The sequence below is a fragment of the Acanthochromis polyacanthus genome, chromosome 5 (assembly GCF_021347895.1).
Source record: "Acanthochromis polyacanthus isolate Apoly-LR-REF ecotype Palm Island chromosome 5, KAUST_Apoly_ChrSc, whole genome shotgun sequence".
NCBI lineage: Eukaryota > Metazoa > Chordata > Actinopteri > Pomacentridae > Acanthochromis > Acanthochromis polyacanthus.
The window spans coordinates 18782015-18804630 of record NC_067117.1 but is presented as its reverse complement, the minus strand read 5'-3'; the positions used below and the strand labels follow the sequence as shown (position 1 = coordinate 18804630).

General features: G+C 40.4%; 1 protein-coding gene across 2 annotated transcripts in view; it reads right to left on the bottom strand.

Annotated features, from left to right (window-relative positions):
* Positions 1 to 22616, bottom strand: part of acap3b (ArfGAP with coiled-coil, ankyrin repeat and PH domains 3b) — a 62873-nt gene that overhangs the window by 26467 nt on the left and 13790 nt on the right. For both annotated transcript variants that reach the window (XM_051948240.1, XM_022201432.2), the window contains exons 2-4: positions 6869 to 6926; positions 1376 to 1495; positions 789 to 842 (exon numbers count right to left, since the gene is read on the bottom strand). In XM_051948240.1, the coding sequence (XP_051804200.1) occupies positions 789 to 842; positions 1376 to 1495; positions 6869 to 6926 (232 nt within the window). The remainder of the gene's footprint in view (positions 1 to 788; positions 843 to 1375; positions 1496 to 6868; positions 6927 to 22616) is intronic.

Genomic DNA, 22616 nt, shown 5'->3' with positions numbered 1-22616 from the left:
AACGATAACCTTGCAGATTTCTGAGATAAGGACAAGAGCTGTGCCGTAAATTATTCCTTTAAAGATGCAGAGCCTCGATCGTTATGCCCCGTCTCTTTGCCGCTTCCAGTCTCCCTTTGCACTTATTTTTATCTTTGCTCGCTCTTTATCTCACTGTTACAGATCCTTATTTCACCTTTGGCTTTATTTTTATAGATTTTGCACAGACACGTATACATATATATATGAACACCTCACACCAAACGCTATCTCGTTTCACTTCTTCATGACTGTCATACAGTTCTCTGAAAGTGTCTAATACATGTTACTGTCAATGTTGATGACTTATAGGTATTAAAAATGTCATAATAGCTCTTGACATGCAAATTTGCCTTTGGGCTCTCCAAACCTGTACCAGCAGTTTCACAGAGTGGGAAATTTTATTTCCATGACACTTAGTCATGAGGAGAAATCACTGTGGAGTCATTAGGGGAAAACCTGTGTACGTGTGTGTGGTTTGTCTAACATAAAAGTGAATGTTTTTGCGTTACAGAATCTAGTTAAGCACGCGGTTTGAATCAGAGACACTCACCAACCAGCGCGGATTCATTTCAGAGTGATGTCACTGTTAGATTATATGTGTATGTTTTTATGTGTGTCATGCAGAAACTGAAACATGTTAACATGCCTGGAAAACCTGGGCGTGCCCGAATGCTGCTCTACCTCGACCTCTCGCCTCTGGCTCAGTGTGTGTGTGTGTGTGTGTGTGTGTGTGTGTGTGTGTGTGTGTGTGTGTGTGTGTGTCTTACCATGTGATAGTTGACGATCTCCTGGAGGCTTTCTCCACACTTTTCAAGGCATTCCTGTAATGTTAACACACACAGACACACACACACAGTGTAAGCACAGGTCTCCATATAAACCTCCATCTCTTTTTCGCATTAGATTTCTGTTCACAAAATGTGTTGCAGATCAATGCTTATCTGTATAAAACCATTTAGAGACTTCTTGTTTTTGGAAAAATAAGGTCAAACTGCTGCACCCTGAAGCTACTAGTGGTGACACGCATACTGACAGGAAATCCAGTCCAAATGTTTTCCCAAAGAAAACCATAAAGCAGGTTTCAGATGTCTCTTCTTGCAGCCATGTAAACTGTCAGTATAAACATCTCCTGTCTGCATGTGGTCACTTCTCTCATGCTTACAACAGCTGCACAACTCTGTGTCTGGACAACACTGTTTATACTGCTTTGCTGTTACTATTCATGTGGGGATTCACTGGAATGTCGTAGAAAAGACAGATGAGTGGTCATTTGTTGAGACTCTGACCCTCAAACATTCTTCAGTGGATACACACACTTGAGCTCAGTTTTGAAGAAATGGCTGCTGCTACCCACCGATATCGTCTCCTCTTTCTTGCACTGCTGGGACAGGTCTTTGATGCCGTTAACAAAGAGCTTGTTGGCGCTGACGTAGGCCCTGCCGGCCTCAATCATCCCACTGCACAGCTTCACCAGCTAGACGGGGGCATAAAAAAACATCCCTTTTAATACCCAACAAGAGCAGCGTCTATTTAAAGAGTCCCATGTTTTACACAAGGCAATGCGAGGATAATAATAGTCGCAGTGATGACGTGAATCAAACAAAGCTTAAAGGAACTGGTAGTCACATGCAAAATGTGAGAAGACTCTCAAATTTAGAATCATCCTCCTTTTTGTATTGAGGCCAGTTCATGAGGCGGGTGTGTCTGGAATCCAAATGAGAAGTGAGTTTTATTAAAAAATTGAGATAAAGGTGCATATTAAAAGACACATACAGTAAATACATAGCAAAGCACTCATCGACACGCATCCACAGCAGGCTGTATAGGAAATGGCAAAAGTAAATTGAGATTATAAACAGCTGATCATCATTTTTTGCAACACCATCGACAGGTGCAGAGTTGCATAAATATAATTTCACCCAAAAGTACACATTTTTGTTCCTTTGAAAGAATTTTTCATTGTACTGCACTAAGGCGCAGTTTTCATAGTTGGGCCCCAGGGCATCTTGTGGTGTAGGATGCTTCCAAATTAGTTAATTTGATGTTTTTTCATGGATATTTTTTTCGTTACATTTCACTACACAGGACAATAAAACTAAATTTACCTAAACAACATTTCTAGGGTAATTTTTAAAAATGTTTTAAGCATGTTAAAAGAGAAGAAACATGTAATGCACAACAGCAGCACTGTGTTTAATGCCAGAATGTTTCACATATACATTTATATATAATAATGCTGTCAGATGCACCACTGCTGCAAAACTAAATGCAGCTTAGTAGCTAAATGAAACCAGAATCGATTCAATCAAAATGTAACCTACACATTTATTTTGAAATAAAGCTAAAGAAAAAATATTGAGCAAACTTGCTGGTACTACATTTCTATGTATTATCTTTAAATTGATTTGAAAAATATACATGACCTGATGACAACAGGCGGGGAAAAATGAAGGAATCAAAGAAGCCGAAACACTTCACGCGTAGAGGAACATAAGTGTCTATAACAAGGGTTGTTTTAGGCAGACCAGCAAACACTTGAGACATTTCAATCAAAGCCACACATGTATGCCTGATGGTGGCACAAAAGGAAAGAAGAGGGCCAACACCGCAGATAGTAGTATTCGTCTACTGGGTACCATGGATATATGTGCTTAAATTCAAGGTAAATCTTCCAATTTCTGTTGAGAGATTTGATTAAAGAGGTGGCCTGATCGCTGAGTGGTTAAGGTACATAAATAATGGAAAAATGCCCTCAGCATCCCCAAGCTGAACCCTGACTGGTCACATGCCATCATTCCAAATCTCTTCTCTGTCTCCACTGTCTCTACTTTCTGTCTCTATTGTAACTGTCAGATAAAGGCAATACGCTAAAAAGACAGAGACAGAGACAGAGAGACAGAGACAGAGACAGAGAGAGAGAGAGAGAAATTTAACCAAGCATCACCTGTCGACCTCTGGTCACCACATCTGTCTGTACAAACTTGCGAAGGAGTCCAGCTAATCGCTATTGAGATATTTATTGACTTACAATTTGTGCATGCGCAATAGCAAATGAAACAAATGTACTCAAACACATCATGCTACATCTTACATCGCTTACATCTCTCTCTGGAAAAAGAAAACTCAAACTGTTTTCATTTTCCATGACTATTCTACAAGAGAAGTCTGCCTGATATAATTTACTGTGATTTAAGGGTTCTTGGACACACTGACTTTTATGATGATTATTTACAAGACACACAATTTGTTGACATGCTGGCTTTACAAGTGCACAACTAAATGAGCAAGGAACAGGAGAGAAAGACTGAAAAGGAAGATTTGGTTGCAAAAAACCCCCAGAAATTCAGCATCGAACCATGGAAAGGATGATGTTAACCAAGGACTGATACTCTGTCGGCAGTGTCTTTCACTTGTGGTCACTGGATGAAGCAACACAGCCGATGTGTTTGACCTTTTATATCGGCACCACTAAGCTCTGTATGATGACTGCAAAGCTAGATCTGATCTGACCACACAATCCAAAGCAAAACACATTTTTAGATGTCTTTGCCAGTGTTACAATGTATGAGAAAGGCCAAACGGCAGAGAGAAATCACTGACGTGATAACTTTTCACCTCATGAATACCGAGATACAAATTAATACAGTTACAGGATCAATTTGCTTCAGAAATATGTGTAGCACCATTGTGCAACTATTTTTCTCAAGCTGTCATCCCAGAGCAGCATGAAGAACACAAGGCACAAGTTAAGACGGAGCTGTCATGAGTGGAATATTTTGAAGCTACAACCAACCTGTGGTCCAGCTGGACAAAAGAGCCCCAAGTCTTACTGTCCACTTTAATAATGAGGACTTCCATTTGAAAAATCACTGTTTGCAAACAGAATTTTTTGCCTGATGATCATAGAAGCAAGAATTTGACGATGACGAAAGAAGCGTTGGCTGCTTGGGGCCTCGATGAGAGACGCCAAGTCTGTACAACAACAGAAAATGTGGTGAACATGAAGGCTGCTGCCCTAAACATGTGGACCAGGCTGCAGTATTTTGGCCACAGACTGAATCTTGCTGTTGAAAAGTTATACACGTGATCGATTTACTAATTTTGTTGTGTCACATGGCAATATATTGAGCAAAAAACCTACATACTGCAATGCTTTTTCCAATATTGTGCCGTCCTGGAACATATCGTTTATTAGGTTGTGATTTGAGGCGCAGGCTTACAAGAGCAAAAACGTAATTGTAAACACATGACTGTAAATGTATACTACCAGGTGCAGACAGTTCGCAGTGATGGTATGCACGCCTTTAAACACCACATCAACTGGCAACCACTACACTTGCCCACTTTCCGGGTAATATGATAAGCTACAGAGCGGCACGCTGTCATTACCGTGGCACTAATGCAGCTGTGTGTACTGCAGAATCAGAACATGTGTGGAAGAGAGAGTGCAGTAAACCTTTAATTATCTCATTTGGTGCAGGAGTTCCCAAGGTTGTCACTGTGTGAGTGCGGTTTACTGGGCGGCTGACAGTAAGTCCTTCAATCTGCAGAGGCTGATAACTGCACAAAGTGCGACAGCGTGAACACTGCTAAAATGCACTGTTGGCTTAAAATGTGTGAGTCAAATGTAAAGTGTGCCCACTCTGTATGTACATACGTAGGTATCTGAAGTGCATCATACAGTTTAAATGATCATGTGTACACGACAGACACTGGTATGAATCCAGAGAAAATACAAGGAGCATGATGCTGCCACTGCTCCTCCGTGGCTGGTCTGAGAGCAGATATATCAACAAATTGGCTGATAGGAGGAATCTGATCTCGTCGTGTGCTGTACTGAGCCTAGGGGGGTCTGAGCTCGGCTATTAGAGGCACAGTATATGTGTCTGGATCTGTGAATAAATGGGCTGGAAGAACAACAGGGGTCCACTTGGAGCCAAAATGCCACATCTGGTACCACACGACAGACCTTGCTGTGTTAATTGACCGAAAGGGTTGGAGAGTCTCTGCTGGGCAATGAGGTGTAGAAAAGGTCATTGAAAAATTTTGGCTCATTATAAACGGTCCACAGCAGTAATAGTGGATTTCCAGTTGCTGGGTCACAAAGAGGAAAACTGAATAACAAGCAAAAACCTGACGTAATACAAAAATATTTATTTTCAGTACTTTAGTGAGCCATCAGAGTCGACAATTACTACACTTTTGATGGCGTCTTATGTGCTATTGCTCGATCACGTTTTAAATCTATAATACAGTGAATATTGAACTTATGTTGACCTTCGTCCGTCAGAAAAATTGAAATTAGATATTTGCCCCAAATAGTTCAGGCCTAGTGGAGAGCACTGAATGCTTTCACACTTGTCAGAATAGTTCAGTTTTCATCCATCTTGTAAACATCCTCCTATAAGAGCCTTTATTGTCGTCAGAACGGGCAGCTTCAGAGCGTCCTAACAGAGCAGGAGGAGGACCCCTGCTGTATCGAGCGGGTCACTCTGATGAGAAACTCTCCCCTTCGACCCTTTTCATCTTTCAGCGGTGCTTAAATAAGGCTCAAGGCTCAGTGGAGGGTCCTGATCTGGCAGTGGCAGGAATAATCTGCAGCTGTGTGCATGTGCGTGTATTTTTTTACTTTTTTTTTTTTTTTCGACAGGGTCTGGACATGTGTTGGAAATTTTAGCATGCTTCTTTTAGTGCGAGGAACTGTATCAATGAAACTAGATATGTTATCAAGAAAACATCACAGTCATCTAAATTCTTTATTTTCAGAGACTTGGTTGCGCAAACTGAAGGACGGTAATGCGTTGTATTATTCAGAGGGTGAAAAAGATGGAACAGTTGGATATTAGCAGATGTTTTTCAGAGAGAATAAGAAAGAAGGTGTGGCTACCACTTAGCCGCAATAACAATATCTCTTCCTCTAAATTCGGCCTGACTTACGAGTCTATTAGTTTATCTAAGGAGGCATGATCTCAGCTCTCCCCCTGGGGACTGTTACCCATCCATTCCTGCTGATCTTCCACACAGAGGCATCTTTATAGCTAATAAGGTATAACAATGATGCAGTTAAGACATCTATTTTGATTATCCCATTCGTTTTGAACCAATTTAAAACATTTTACCTCCTATTGTTCCACTAGTGCTGTAGATCTTCAACAGAATACTAGTAAGACTAGTTACATAATTGTGAATCTGTAACATTCGCATCAACAAATAAATAAATCTTATCTTTATGGTCATTGGGGATGTTTTAAAACGCATTTTGAAAAAATAATACAGGTGCAATGTACTTCAGAGCAGATATATCCTTAAAAATGTGCTGTCTCCAGGGAATTAATCTGTCAAATTGCTTCATTCCACATCTCACAAAACGATTAATGATACGCTGTTGCTGGACTGCTTTTAGAAAGGAAAGGATACTGCAGATAACAGACTATGCTGCTAGCCTCCATGACTGTTTGGTCAGCGTGCTTACTGTGCACCAACGCCTGCATTTGTATGAATGTTACCTAGCAGTGTCACCAATAATAGTAATAAGTAAAGCCTGTGTTTTCTTGGTTTAAATTACCTTAATATTTAGGTAATAGAGTGAGAGTATAACAGACAGATAGAAAAACAAACAGAGAAAAACAATCGCAACAAGAGACAAACAGAAGACCGTTTGCTCCAACAATAAATGCAATATATTGTCTGTACTCTATAACATTCATATGTGTATGTATTACTTTTCAATAAAATGGTTGATAAAAAAAATGTCAAAAATACAGTTATGACTGGTGCATGCTTTTGACAGATTTGATTTTGCAGCGAGCAGCGCAGTCTGCAGAAATAACATTAGAATGGTTCATACCTTGTCGAGCTTTGCTTCAATTTCCACCACATCTGTCTCCACATCATCAATACCAGCCCTGCAGAGAGAACACAAAGCCACACACTTAAATCAGATCTGCTTTTCAGTAATGCCATTTCTGAGAAGAGCAACCACATATTAAGCTGAGAAACATTACAGTCACAGTCAGAACAGGATTCAGACTCTTGTTTAGGAGAGATTCTTGGATTAGTGGTAAGCCACAACAACACAGTGACTAATAAGAAATAACCAGAAATCATTTCATTGAAAAGCACTGTGTCTGTGACAGTTAAAAAAAAAAACTCAGAACAGAGAAAATAAATGGAGAGAAGGCATGAAAGCACAACTGAGAGAAGAAAGTTTTATATATAGTCATGTACAACATTGTACTGTATTTACAATATCTGTATTTTGTCCCGCTACACATTAAAGTGCAATCAGCCACCGCACATCACAGTCTCACAGACTCCAACATTAATCCCGATGATTAGATTGACAAAGGCATCACTCTGGAAGATTAGTGGCCGCAGTCGAGCAGTAAAATCAATGAATGACATCATGCAGAGACACAGGCCGGCAGCCATAAGGTGGGCTGTTAAAAGAGACAGCAGCAACACAAGAGGTTTCATACACAGGATCAGCAATTCAGCATTAAATAAGAAGCCATAAAAGAACTGGAACTAGAACTCCTACATATAAAGCTTTATTTATTTATTTCATTTTTATGAACATTAAAAGTGAAGATAATGGAACTCGATGGCCCTCAGCAGGGGGTGTGTCAGGTGGTTTGGGGGGTGAGGAGCCTTTACCATCCTTCCCCTCAGGGTCTTCTTCCATTAGTGTGTAAGTACACTCACAAGCACACACAAATACATCCATGACCACATTGATAGAGTCAGTTGTTATGGCAACATCTTGTATGTGGGCCACAAAGGTTGTACGTGAGGTCTTATAACATCAGTTTTCGTACTCATTTCTCTGAAACGTGTCTACAGCCACCAAAACAACATAGAGAGCAGGAAATAACACAAAATATCTCCTGAGTAGTCTCTTCAGTATCAGCTGGAGATCACTGGAGTTGTCTCATGGAGCCAAAAATCTGCGTCACACCCTGCATTTGCTAGAACACGTCAACCATAAACACTCGGAGCTAATGATCTCACCACGCAGCCACAACCCCACCCTCAAGTCTTTTGCACCCCAGCAGCTGATCTTTTACATCAGAGATGAGATGCTGTGCAGAGTTGGAGCAAGATAAGCAACAAAACCAGGCCAGCTGGTTTAGGTCATAAAGGTTGTAACTTTGCCTGTGCACGCTGCAGAGAGGACGAACACAGCGGGAGGTTGATGGTGCTGGTGGTGCCACTGGTGGGGAAGCTAGCAGAAGTAGGTTTAGTCAGTTAGAAGCGTTAGCACCTGCTCCAGAGAACAACATTCCCAGAATTCCTTTCTGCTCCTGAGATTTTCAACAATGCTCGGAGATGCTGATTGTCGACTTTTGTCTGTCTTGCACTTGTCTTCTTCTCTCATCCAGAACACACGCTGTTTATACAGACTGAACGTTTCTCAACCACAACATGACGCTGAAACAGCAAATAGGTATGTGTGTGGTCTGCACGGATGGCTGATTTGCATTGTTGTAAAGCGAGAAAGAGAGAATGCAAACAGAGGTGATGGGAGCTCAGACCTTTCATTAAGTGACCTGTGGAACATGTAGTGCTGCTGCAAAACATCCCTTTCTGCTCTTTTGCTGGACATCAATTAGACACACAACACACCGCTCCAAACTTCATTCCCAAGTTTTGCGTCAAATCCCATAGCATCATGTTCTCCATGAAGTCACTCCGAGCCATACACACTCAATGTCAAACAGCTGTTCAATCTGGAGGATAAGCTCATTACAAGTGTGTCGTGTCTCGCACAGCACACACTGCCAATAAACACTGACTGACACTTGACGACTAGGATGCACAGATGACATTTAATACAGCAGCAGTCCTATCTATCAAAGTTGTCAAGTTCAGTTCAAGATCACTGGCACACTGTGGTGCAGGTTTGATACATGTATTTATATCTAGCATGTTTTGAACATGAATGTTTGTATGTGCATACTGATTTGTAAGCACCCTTAAAAAAAACATAAATATCAAAATTGAAAGTAATTTTCCATAATTACAGAACATTTTCTCATGTAAATTCTACATTTTTAGTTTTTGTTTAAACAGTTAATGAAGGATAAAAAAAAATAAATTAGCTACAAAATCTGATGATGGAAACGCATTTATTCAAATTTTTTGTAATGGTAAAAGATATTTCTCATTCAACAACAAATCTGTACAGTTACAGAATCAACTGTTCTTATTTTCTTTTAATAGTCACTATTTATAAGTAATTTTAGAAATATATTTACAGTATTAAAGTTGAATGCTACATTTTTTACAAAATGAAATATTTATGAAATCACAATAAATTTTTAAATGATACTTCAATCGTTTTCTGTCAAGAAAAATACATTGTGTGTGTGTGTGTGAGTGAGAGAGAGAGAGAGTTTGTCGGTGATTTTTTTGTCCTATTTACCTTTTTCCCTACAGTGTAGTGAAGCTATTAACGTGTTTCCTCTAACTGAGTGCACCAGAGAGTTACGGGATTAAAGTGAAATGGAGTAAGACTTATTCGCAAGGAGGATTGTGGGTAATGCTGCAAAACATGATGCCTGCATGAAGAATCAAGAATGCAGATGAAAGGTATGTGTGAACATTTTGCCCCACTGACTCTTTCTTCTTGTGTGTGTTTAGTTTGTGTAACACTGAAGCAACATCCCAAAGCAGCCCCACTCATGATGCACGCCTGTCAGAACGGGGGATGGGCTCGCATGCACCGCCAGTAGTAGCACATTGTACATGGTCTGACATCACCAGTGAGGGGGGGAGGGGAACCTCACGTGCACTAGCTCCACGTGCACTCCCATCAGCACTAACAACTATCCACACTAGTCTGTAGTCTATTATTGTCCCCCGCATCGTTGGGCCTTTGTAGCATAAAACGATAGCGTGGCTATCGTGTCGCATCCTCTCACACGAGAACCAAGTAAGTGCACACACACACACACACACACACACACACACACACACACACACACACACACACACACACACACACACACACACACACACACACACACACACACACACACACACACACACACACACACACACACACACACACTTCAAAGCCCACAGACGTATCCGAGCCCCCGCGTGTCTTCCAGACTCAACGTGTCACAAAACATCACATCCACATCAGCATCACTTCAATAGAGGCCGAGGAAACAACAAGTTGTCCGATTCCAGACAGGCATGAACCCAGTGGCTATAATACTGACATGCAACGAGACATTAACAAAGATATTAACTGGAATGACATGATACATGCGTGTTTCACATTACGTGCCTTGGGTAAAACAAACATGCATTTACGATGCAAAATGTCAGCCTGTGAAGCAAGAGGGCTGAAGCAAATGAGAACAAGTTACAAGAGAAAATTATCTGTCATCTACTATAAAATTATCTAAAAAGGCAGCTTCGAGTCTGACAGGTCACTGATGCAAAGGGTGTGAGTGCATGAATGTGTCCTGGATACGTCTTAATTTAAGGTCTAGCTGTTAACCTGTGCCACTTTCTTATTAGTCACTGGCCTAAAATGCATGCAGATCTGCGCATTATTTGTGTGAAATTATGTGCATATTTGATTGAAAACACACTGTATTTCATATTACAAGATAAATCATTTCAACATCAACAGCTTGTTGCTCTCGTTGCTGTTTATGTGTTAATATTTGCAAGCTGACTCAGCAAAACACGCTGTGATGAGCAATAACCATTAACACCAGGTGGATAAAAAGTAAATCCACTGTCTCGTGTGTCACACCCACCCACCCACACCACACACACACACACACACACACACACACACACACACACACACACACACACACACACACACACACACACACACACACACACACACACACACACACACACACTTCAAAGCCCACAGACGTATCCGAGCCCCCGCGTGTCTTCCAGACTCAACGTGTCACAAAACATCACATCCACATCAGCATCACTTCAATAGAGGCCGAGGAAACAACAAGTTGTCCGATTCCAGACAGGCATGAACCCAGTGGCTATAATACTGACATGCAACGAGACATTAACAAAGATATTAACTGGAATGACATGATACATGCGTGTTTCACATTACGTGCCTTGGGTAAAACAAACATGCATTTACGATGCAAAATGTCAGCCTGTGAAGCAAGAGGGCTGAAGCAAATGAGAACAAGTTACAAGAGAAAATTATCTGTCATCTACTATAAAATTATCTAAAAAGGCAGCTTCGAGTCTGACAGGTCACTGATGCAAAGGGTGTGAGTGCATGAATGTGTCCTGGATACGTCTTAATTTAAGGTCTAGCTGTTAACCTGTGCCACTTTCTTATTAGTCACTGGCCTAAAATGCATGCAGATCTGCGCATTATTTGTGTGAAATTATGTGCATATTTGATTGAAAACACACTGTATTTCATATTACAAGATAAATCATTTCAACATCAACAGCTTGTTGCTCTCGTTGCTGTTTATGTGTTAATATTTGCAAGCTGACTCAGCAAAACACGCTGTGATGAGCAATAACCATTAACACCAGGTGGATAAAAGTAAATCCACTGTCTCGTGTGTCACACCCACCCACCCACACCACACACACACACACACACACACACACACACACACACACACACACACACACACACACACACACACACACACACACACACACACACACACACACACACCAATGTCGTCAATTTAAAATTAAATGATTTTTCTTATGGGGACTTGATTTTGTCCCTATAAGGAAGCAAGGCCCAGATAATGCACCTGTTGAAACACACTTTGGTCCCCAGAAAGTAAATAATACCTGGACCCCACACACACACACACACACTCAGACACACAAACAGAGAAATGTAAATGAACCAACTGTATGACTGACTACTCACACACAGAGACAGACAAACTGAAATAAACAAGTGAATCAGAAATAGAAAATGATGGTTGGGAAACACACACACACACACACACACACACACACACACACACTGACCCAGAAACCTACTGTCAGGAACTCCAGGCTTGCAAGGACAAAAGACAAAACTGGGTGTAGACCATGCAATTTACAAAATTGTGTTAAATTTACACAAGCAGGTGCCTAAATTTGTGCTGCACAGTGAGGATGAATAACTTATGGAGCTCTTGCTGCTGTGTGAACAGTTTGTTTGCTTGCAGCTGTAACATTAATCTAACGCTACAATTTCATGCCTCCATAAAAATGAATAAATAAACTGCAGCGAGCAGAAAACCACGAATAAGCTTACTTAAATGGATCATCATCCATGCTGTGCTGCTGCAGCAACAGCTTCAGGTTGTCTTCTGCATATGCATGCTTAATTGTGCGCAGCACTCGTGGTCTCATGATACACTAATTAGTATGACATCACTGAGAATGGATATGTCAGACACGCCACATGGAGTAGCTGTGTGCAGCTGATGTGTAGATAACATGCAAATTTGTCAACTGTCAGAGATTTTGACATATTATTTCTATCCATTTGTCACTTTTATATTTCTATCAGGTCATAGTGGGAATCAGTAATCAATAAACTGGATTTTTAACAGATTTATCATCAATGTAATAAAGGATCATACTTAACAGAAAGTTACTTCACTATATTAACCAAAAACAGAAATTAACTGGGTTTCAATTAATTTTCCATAACATTGACGATACCATAATAACAGTTAAATTATGTATACTATGATTGTTAATTTTACCCACCAAAAGGTTATACTGTCCTTTCCCACCATCACATTATCATATGTAGCACCATAAAACATTTCAACTTGCAATACAGAATATACTAAACTCCAAACTTAAAACCAAACAGCAGCTGAAAGGTCCATCTCCTTAAAAAACCCAAACCAAACCTCTAATTTTAGGTAGAATTTGAAAACTTGAAGATGACTGGGGTTCTTTGCACTGCTTTATCTTGATATTCTTTTTGTATGTTGAACAATGATGTAAAAATGAGATATTTATAGTGTAGGACTGTTTCTGACTTTTAGTAGCGTGGATTTTAATTCCTTTTATCCAGGTGTGGCCAAAGTCGTGCTATTATCAGTCTCTATGTACACACACATTCAAACTCACACACATTTATTCTGACAAAAGGCTTTTATTATCCTCCATCCACAAGTTCAGACTGCACACACAGACATACGTACGTCAAAATATCCCTTCCCAGAATTCCAAGTAGCGAGCTCCATGGCAACCATTCATTGACCTCGATCACCATGGCAACAGGCATCAGCATTACTCACGCTTTTTTTTACTGACCAATTTCCTCTTTGTCTGATGTGTCTGTCCCTGTACATCTCCCCATCACTCTATTCAGCTTCTTCGCTTTTCTGAAATGCACATTATCCATTGATATGGGCTCTTTAGAGTGTCTCTTTTTCAAATCAACCTACTGATACAATCTTTGTCACTGACAGGCCAGTGTGTTACAGCGGTGAGCTGGTGGCTGTAGTGCGGCTTGTGGTGCATCTGCAGTGCCCGCTGCCACAGGCAAAGTGCCCTTGAGTAGCATACTGATCCCTTAAAAGCAACAAAGACTCTGTGGTCAGTGCTGCTGAGGACAAACACATTCAAGCCATTTTTCTCTAAAAACAAGTCTGTAAGTTTGCATCTTTCTGCTTGTTCTAATGTTGAGGTTTCGAGATTTTATTTCCTGAATAAGGGGACATTTCTTTTCTAGTAATGAGCTACAAGAGATGTTTTTTGTAAAAAAGGTGAGACAACATAAAATTAGCTCACTGTGCTTGCAGATGAAACGATTTGCACGGATAATTTTCTTTGTCTGTTGCCGCTGAGCAAACGCAGGTGGTTTTAGGGTGGGGACAGTAACGGCAGCCTATCCCTCATTTCTTTGTTCTTCCATCCTAAAGCACAATCAGCTCTGCTAAAACCTATTTTAATTAAGTCAAACAAACATGACTACACCGATCTTCCACACTGTGTTGTAAAAATATCCATGGTAGCAGGGTTCTGAGTCCTTGTGATGCTTTCTGAAACAGTCTCCTGCTCTAATTTTCTCCATTCCACCCCCAAAACTCATATTCCTCGTCCATTCTTTGTTTCATTTGTGCACGCCTCCTTCTGTCCATCTGACTATCTGTCTGGCTGCCTGCAATCTGTCCGTCTGTAACACTCCTTCGTTAGCTGATGGCACAAAGACAGTGTGTTTTTTGGGGGGGCTTTTTGTGTCTGTGCATGAATATATAACAAGATGAACCAGAAATGCTCTGAACATATATTTCTGTGTACATTTATTGTGCAAACTCGGCTGTTCTGTGATCACATTTAAAGCGGAGTTGTGTTTAAAAGTCTCACATTCAATGAATTGCAACGTGATTCAAGAATCAATGCAACGAAAAGCTCCGACACGTGCTCAGACTCAATTAAAAGAGCCTCCAGTAAATGATCCTCACACACGCTGAAAAAAAAAAAAAAAAAGGAAAACACACACACTTGCCTAAACAGACGGCCTTTTCACACCCAAAACAAGCCAAGCCAAACACTAGTATCTTATGTGTAGGGAACAAAGATGCCTTCACTGCTTCCCCTTAAAGCCCCTCCCAACACACAACAAACATCACCCTCATTCCCTGAAAAAACATTTGACTGCGCCGATGGCTGACGAGACAAAGAGACCAAACATGATGCTCACAAAAGGACAACCCTCACTTGTAGCCTCGAGGTTCCGTTTAGCAGGATTACAATCATCCAGAGCTCATCAGCAAAAGTCATCCAGCCATTCAGATATAATTTGTCGAGCTACTGCTTCAGGACAAAGTTAAAAATGGTTGGAAAATGTGCTTTAGTGCACTATTGCCAAGAGGTAGACAAAAAGTCAGATGACTTTCTCACGTTTGTTCAGGAAGTACAGGGACAGCCACAGATTTTAAAAAAAACAACAGTAAAAAACAGTGCGTCGACACCTCTCAAGTTCACAAATGAATAGATGTGGAGGGAATTTTAAGAACTTACCACAATGCACAAAAAAATCCTTCACAGAGCCCTCATAAAACCACAGCTTGGTGTTTTGACTCTTTGGTTTATGGTGTAAAGAAATGAGAGCTTTATAGTGGCAGTGGAAGCATTTCCCAAAGTGCCAAAGTGTTTAAAATAAGGAACATTAGTGTTTTCTCTTTTATTCGATTTGATTTTCACACAAATTGTTTCAATAATATTTTCTCACCAGTACAATATTCAACTTGTTTTGGCTTTGGGGTGTTTGTGAGAAATATTGGAAGGCATTTCATACGGGATCTTATGGATACAATGTAAAAGAAAACACTATTATTTATTGTCCAGATTTACATAGTTTTGTTAAATCACAGATAATTTGATAAAAAAAATAAATAAATATAGTTTTGTAAATGTTAATCATAAAAAAAACAGGCCAAAACTATAAATGTCCCCATCAGAAATCTGTATTTTTATTACGAGCAAATTATTCTTTTATATGTGACCATAAAATTACACTGCTTTACAGTATTTAAATCAGCTTAAAAAAATACACAAATTGATATTTCCCATTACTTTTACAGTTTTGACGTTTTTTTAAATGTTACAATAGTCCACCAATAGTCACTGACTTATTACGGATATTTCTGTGCAGTACTGGTTAATGGACACCAATGCCATTCAAAGTGTCAACCTCACTGTCTCCCTGCAAATTTGTCGGTGTAGAAGCTGCATAATTCAACAAAACATCACCACAAACACTCTAACAGAGCAGACATAGTTTCTCTGTTTCCCAGCAGCTGTCGGACCACCTGCCTGCTGGCCCCACGAAAGCAGAACAGTCACCCAAATATAATGTATCACTGTTATCTCAAGCAGTCGTCCCTTACACCGCTTACTATAAACACAATGCTTTTCTAAATATCTCTGGTGAAGCGATGTGGGATGTGGAAACGTCATTATATCATTCCAGAGTACATTCCAGCTGCAGGCCAACAGGAAGTGTGCTGGAAAACTTCTGGAGCTCGAGTGTGAAGCAGACAGAAATCATTTTTCTCTAATGTATTGTAACCGCAGCTCAAGCCAGGTGGAACTGCTTTTTCTTGGAAAATACAACAATTACTCTCCCTGCCCTGCAAGGAGAGGAGCGGGTAAAACCGGGAAAACTCGGCAACTGTTTTCCACAGGAAACCACTCTGCTGACTTTGAGAAATGCAACCTCAGTTACATCATCGTCGAGTGACACTAATTGCCCCATTGCCAGAAAATCTTAAACCTGTGTGCGAAAGAAACAATGGGTCATGGAGGTATTATGCCGTGATCTGCTCAACAAAACTAAACTTGTCATTTAAACAGATGCACATACACTCACTGCAGTCTCACTGTGCATTAAAGTGATGCCAAATTTCTCCAAATTCTGGCAAGTAGCACACATATACAAGGCTTTAATTTGACACAAGCCAGGCCCACACAGCCTTGTGCCCTCTGTCAGAAAGAAGGAGAGCTGTGATCGGGGCGGAGCTGGAGAATTTTGGTGTTTGACTATTTAGGACTCAAACACAACTTTGATCACCGACTCACTACCCAAGCACCAAAAATGACAGCCCTGCTTCTCAAATTAAGGGGTTAAAGAAAGAGCTGGAAGACAGAAAGATGAACACACACTCCGATCAACCACAGAAATGTTGAGATTGCATAACTGGCTGCAACGCTCGAGTCTTTTCAAAGCAAGTAAGGTGCGACCCAGTCTGAAGTTTGTGATTTGAGCGATGGCACAGCTCAGCAAAACATAAAAAGACAAAGAAGAGCTGCACTGAAATCAGCAGGAAGCCAAACAGGACAATATAAAAAGTGGGACTGCATGCTCATCCAAATCTCTATCCTCTTTAACCTTTGCTGACCTCCCGGTGGGGTGTTTAGCTGCCGCCGACACGCACGCAGATGCAGCTTTGCATGAGAAACGCAGAGGAGGAAGAAGACCCCTGTGGTGCATAAGCACTTTGTTCCCAGGGCTCCTTTTGCTACTGTCCTCTTCCATCCCACCCAAAGCTAGCTGATAGTGAGAGATGTCAGAGTCAAGCAGAAATGGAGTCGCACTGGATGACAATATAAGAGCAAACAAGATACTGGCTGTCCATCCTGTCTGGAGTCCCAAATAATGAGCAAAGTGTGAGACAGACAGACAGACCTGTGTAGTGTCTTGGCTCTTGTATTAAAGTCACAGCTACATATTAACATCACTCATCTGTGCATTTGTCTGGGACGGATTGAATGAAGGAGAAACACAAAAAACAGTATTCAGTGTAGAACAAGCAGTTCAGTTAGAGCTGGTGATCCTATAAAGGAGCAGTATCAGTATACAGCTCGTTGTTGAACCATCTATTGAATCTACAAATACAAATATATTCACCAAAATGGAAACATTTTAGCCATCATTACTAACTGTCTTTTGATTAGGTACAGTAATATCTTCTAAAAGCACAGTTTCACACAACAAAACATACTCAGTGTTCTCACGATACAGCGATGACTCTCGAGCATCAACAGATATTACGACGCTGTGATGCCAGTGACTAACCAAGCTATGTATTACAACCCCCACACGCCCGAAGCTGAGAGCCAGAGAGAGAAACTAAAATCAGAATGAAAGTGCATGTTGTCCTTTAGGATATTTCAGCCCTTTGCTTTCCACAAAAACGTGATTTTCAGGACATAGTACATTAAGACAGCAGCGAGGACTAGTCCTCCCTGAAAAACAACCGCAGTCAGCTGCCAGGATACTGTTTAGTGCTGACCCATAAATTGTATTTTCGGCATATTATGAACATGGGCAACAAAAACACTACCAAAAAAAAAAAACAACACTTTAAATCTAATGAATAAGTAAATTCATTTCTTTTTACACATACTAGGTCTTGTTACATGGGCCACAGATTCACCTCATTTGACCAATCAGATATACCTCATTTAACAGTTTATTACTCCCAGATTAATTGGTGTTAATTTGATGCTAATTGCAAGGTTAGCTAGCAGGATGGCTGAGAAAGAGAAGGGTTGTGGTTAGAAGAAACTTTAATCTCTTATAGTTATGATGTCTTATTCAAACTACTGTTCAACTAAACTGATTCGGTATTTATGTGCAATTTGTGCAATAGAGGACTGACACATTCATCACAAGACAAATTCTCATCTCAATACTGAAACTGTTACTCTACCTTATAGATTGTTCCCATGTTGTGCAAGCCTACTGCTGTTGCAAAGCACCTGCTCAAACTTGTGTTATCCAGTACACAGGAAGTATTATATACGCCTGTAAAAGAAAATCAGCCAAGACGAGGGCTGAGCAATTGGACTAAAATATCTATAAACAACATCTGTAAATATGTTTAATCTAATAATATTAATAATAATATCTATAACTGCAATTTTTCTGACAGATTATTAAAATTGTTAAGTCAATCTTCAGTTGACTGTGATAAAAACATGATGGTGTATTACCACGAGACACCAATTAAAGTCTGACTGTGTCACACAAGCAGGACGGCATTATTTCGCAAATCCATCGACGCGACAGTTTAAACCCTGCAAAATGCATGAGGTGTGGCTTCAAAATAATGAGACTGGGCTCATGAATCACAGCATGCAGCTTGAACCATGTAGTCCACACTGATTAAGTTGAAATCTGTTCAAATTAAAAAGAAAACTGGACTGTTGCATTAGTTTCATTACAGGAAATGTTAGCAATATGCTATTTGCATTCTTTCAAATTGCCTTACTGATTTGAAAATAACTAACCCTTCCGCCTTTGTCATCGCTACTTGTTCCCAACTGGCCTTTAAAATGTCCAGAAATGGCTGAAGAGGATCTGGTACAGATATTAACGGACTGATACGGACAGGTTTACAGGTGAGCTGCATTCCTTTGGCTTTGCTCAGCACAAGGATCCACTGTTTCTGCAACTCAGCATAGAGAATGACGCCTTTCTTGAAGAATGTCTGGCATAGATAAGGCTCGCCTTTTGTTTCACCCCTGACACACATGCACATATGCAACACAAGTACAGTACATATTGTATTAACATAGTTAGAATTAAGCGCACACAGACACACTCACACACACACTTGGCTGATTGTCAAAGTCAGAAATCTGATCCCACATGGTGGCTGCAGGACATGTGATATGTTCAGGCCTGTTTAGCTGTAGTGTTGTAAATCAATATTACTGTTTGGAATCCCTCTTTTATTGGCACAGTTGAAGACATTGTGGATGTAGAGAATTTGTTGAGCATAGTATGTATTCATGCTATTTTAACTTTATTTGACAGTGCGCAAGAAATTTAAGGAGACAGCAGGACACCATATGAGACGCTGCTCTTCAGCCTGATTTAAACCAGGTGCATCGCATTGTCCCCAGGAAACCTCCCTCATCCAGGAAGTCCTTCAAGCAAGATGTTTAAGTTTGCCACACTGGATGGGTCTGACTGGGTAAGAGAGCTGTGAGGTAAAGCGGTGTGACAGTGTGTGTCAATATTTGATCAGAGCTCTCTCCCCACACTGACCCACAGGAGCAGATTTATGCTCCAAGTTAAGGTGTTTATTTATGGCTCTATGTGCACGTGCCTGTGTGTGCATGTATGTGTTTTAATGTGTGATGGAGAAGCTCAGAACCAGCTGTGCACCAGAAGATGGAAGTGTGCCGGCTTCCCTCCTGTTAAATTTGGCAGCGTTGACTGGCCATCAGCAGAATAAGCCTCCTGCTGACACCACAGTCAGATGTGCCAAAGAGGAAACAACCACAGACTTACACTTTAATCCATCTACGAACGGTCCATCGATGCCAAACACCCCGGGAAGGTTGGCAGCGATCATCTGATCATGTACGTCTCACTCACGCAAATCAATCAGAACTTGGCCAAAAAGCACTCTGAGGTCTGGTTTTGGTTTTCTGGCTTTGGCTGTGGTGTTGATGTACCGTTCTTGGATGTACATGGCTTTTAGGTTAATGCATGTGGATGTCATACAATAATGTCATTCAAAAACAACATTTAGTTTGTGGTTCTGTAATGGAAAGCAAATGGTCATTCCTTTAAGTTTATCTGGCCATCTACGCATATAGTAGGAATTAATTAGGAGTCATTTCAGATAAAAATGAAGGAGTGAAATTGTAATTGTAAAACCTTTTTAGATACTTGCATTTCTGACAAAAAGATAAAGGGATGACCAAGTTATATTTGACTATTTGGAGGTGACATATTGGAGTTTTACCAGGAACATGCACACGTTTGGCTGCAAGAAATCTTATCATAAATTACAGTTTTCAGGCAATTTGACTGTGAATAGATTTCTAGTCAATGTGTTTGGATGTTCACATCCTGACTGTCAATAATAGCTTATTTAACTTGAGGATATCAACAATCTTTGATGACTTCAGTCTTTAGAAATTCATAGTTTTTTCACAGGTGAAACATTCAAGTGTCAACAAGAATATAGCATTACACCTAAATTACAGTAAACACACACAGATATCCACAGATTTTGTCAATAAATAAAACCCTGAATCGAATCAATTAATCAATTCACTTATTCTAAAAATCCTAAATGACCATCAATTAATGTTCACTGAATCCTTCTCTCTCTCACACAGACACATCCAATGCACACAACTGGCCCCTTATTTGTGTGTGTGTGTGTATTTGTGTGTGATATAGGGAAGGAAATGGAATCCGCTGAAGAGGCCGTGAAGACAATGCGAGCTCACAGACCAGACTTATTTAGTTTGGGATAAACATTTATACATCTAGTGAACACTTGGTCCATCCAGCAACTTCCATCACTGTAATTGTGAATGTCCACTCTCTGTGTGCCTGATTGGGCTCATTCACTCCAGAGTCCAGCCGTTATCTCTGAATGTTGGACTAAAGCTGCAATGACAGCAAAATGACAGCATCATCTGACCAGATTTTACTTTCTAACAACGAGCTACTGAAGCACTTTCACCAGTTTGATAATGATGCCTGTCAAGTAGGTAACATGTGTCACAACATGATTGTGTTACTAATGATGACACAGGATGAGTGGTTTTGTTGTCGTGGGAAAGCAGTGTAACTGGATATAGAGTGGAGGGAAAGTCCAGAGGTTGAGAAAGAATGAAAAGACGGGTTTACATTAACACGAGGGGTGGTCTTACGCAAGACCCTCACACACTGAGACAGCTACAGAAACAAAGCAGGCCGGACAGAGAGCCTGGCTATGTTAGCTATACACAGTGACAGGGTTTTATGTTATCCTTATAAATAAAATAGAGCTGGAATGATTCTGACTATCAATCATATTTCACAGGTAATTTCTCATAATTTCCTAGAAGTCTCCTGAACATGTTGCTATGATGGGGTGAAACAGAGACAATATTCATTGTTTGTTAGAGCTGTTAATCTTACAGGGGATATTCTCAAAAGTTCAGACCTTAATGACTGGAGAACTAATAGATGAACTTAAAGCCACGTAAATCTTAATTTATTACTGAAAACTCTATTCTAGCCTGTAGAGAAAAAATATCATTTCCGAATGTTCGGCAGACCACCTGGGGAAATCTCTAGGTTACACTGGAAATGAATCACATTTCATTACTTGGAAATGAATACCCTCTATTCTCTGTATAATCATGATTAAATTGCATAATCCTTTTCAGGAGTTTTCCTATGACTTTAGGGCTACAGGGCTCAGTTGCTTTCTTAGAAATTATTAGAGAACTAAAGCGTGAACAAATGTTCTTGGCTGTTATTTGGATCATAGTTGGAAAAGAACCTACAAACAACAACAGTATAGCTTATTTTATGGACCTACAGTTGGACTATGATGTCTCAATCAGCTGTTCTTGTTTACATCCTCAGCCGGTCGTAGTATAAACTGCTCTCACAAATGACACAGCATCCGCATTTGACTACAAGAGGATTGATGTAAAGTTGCAAGAAAATGGTGAACACATAAAGCTTCACATATTCAACAGAAATCCTCAGGCAGCTGAACCGGCCTTAGCTACACACAAAAAGTTAGTATGCATGCTTTGTAGCATTCTTGTGGAGTTTAAATGGGCTCGCCTGCAGTGAAAATGGAGCCTTAACAGCCCACTTTTTGATCTGGTTTATTACTCTCTTGTCCAAAGTAAACCACAACTTGCAGTCACCATGAAACTTCTAGTTATGCATGTTTCTTATGGAGTTGAGCCTTAATCTCTGTGCTCTGTGGCCAAAATGTCTCTTACAGAACCTCCCTGTTCAGCTCGCTACATCTGTCTGCTCTACAGTGACATATGCACACACACTCTCCAATTCCCGCCATATCTCTACACCCACATGCCAGAGCAATGGTATATATAACATGGTCTTCCTTCCTGCTCTAAGACATATTGTCCATTATCGACCCATGACTGTGGTTCAGCTGTTCTGATTTTCTCCACTTGTACGTAATGGGCAATCCATCGAACAAATGGAAGGAAGCACTCGCCCTGTGAAGGAGTGCAAGTGTGCGTGATTTTGTGGGGGTGGGAAAGATGGATCCAAGAAAGTGTGGGACTGCTGACATGGCAGATGGGAATGTTTTCAT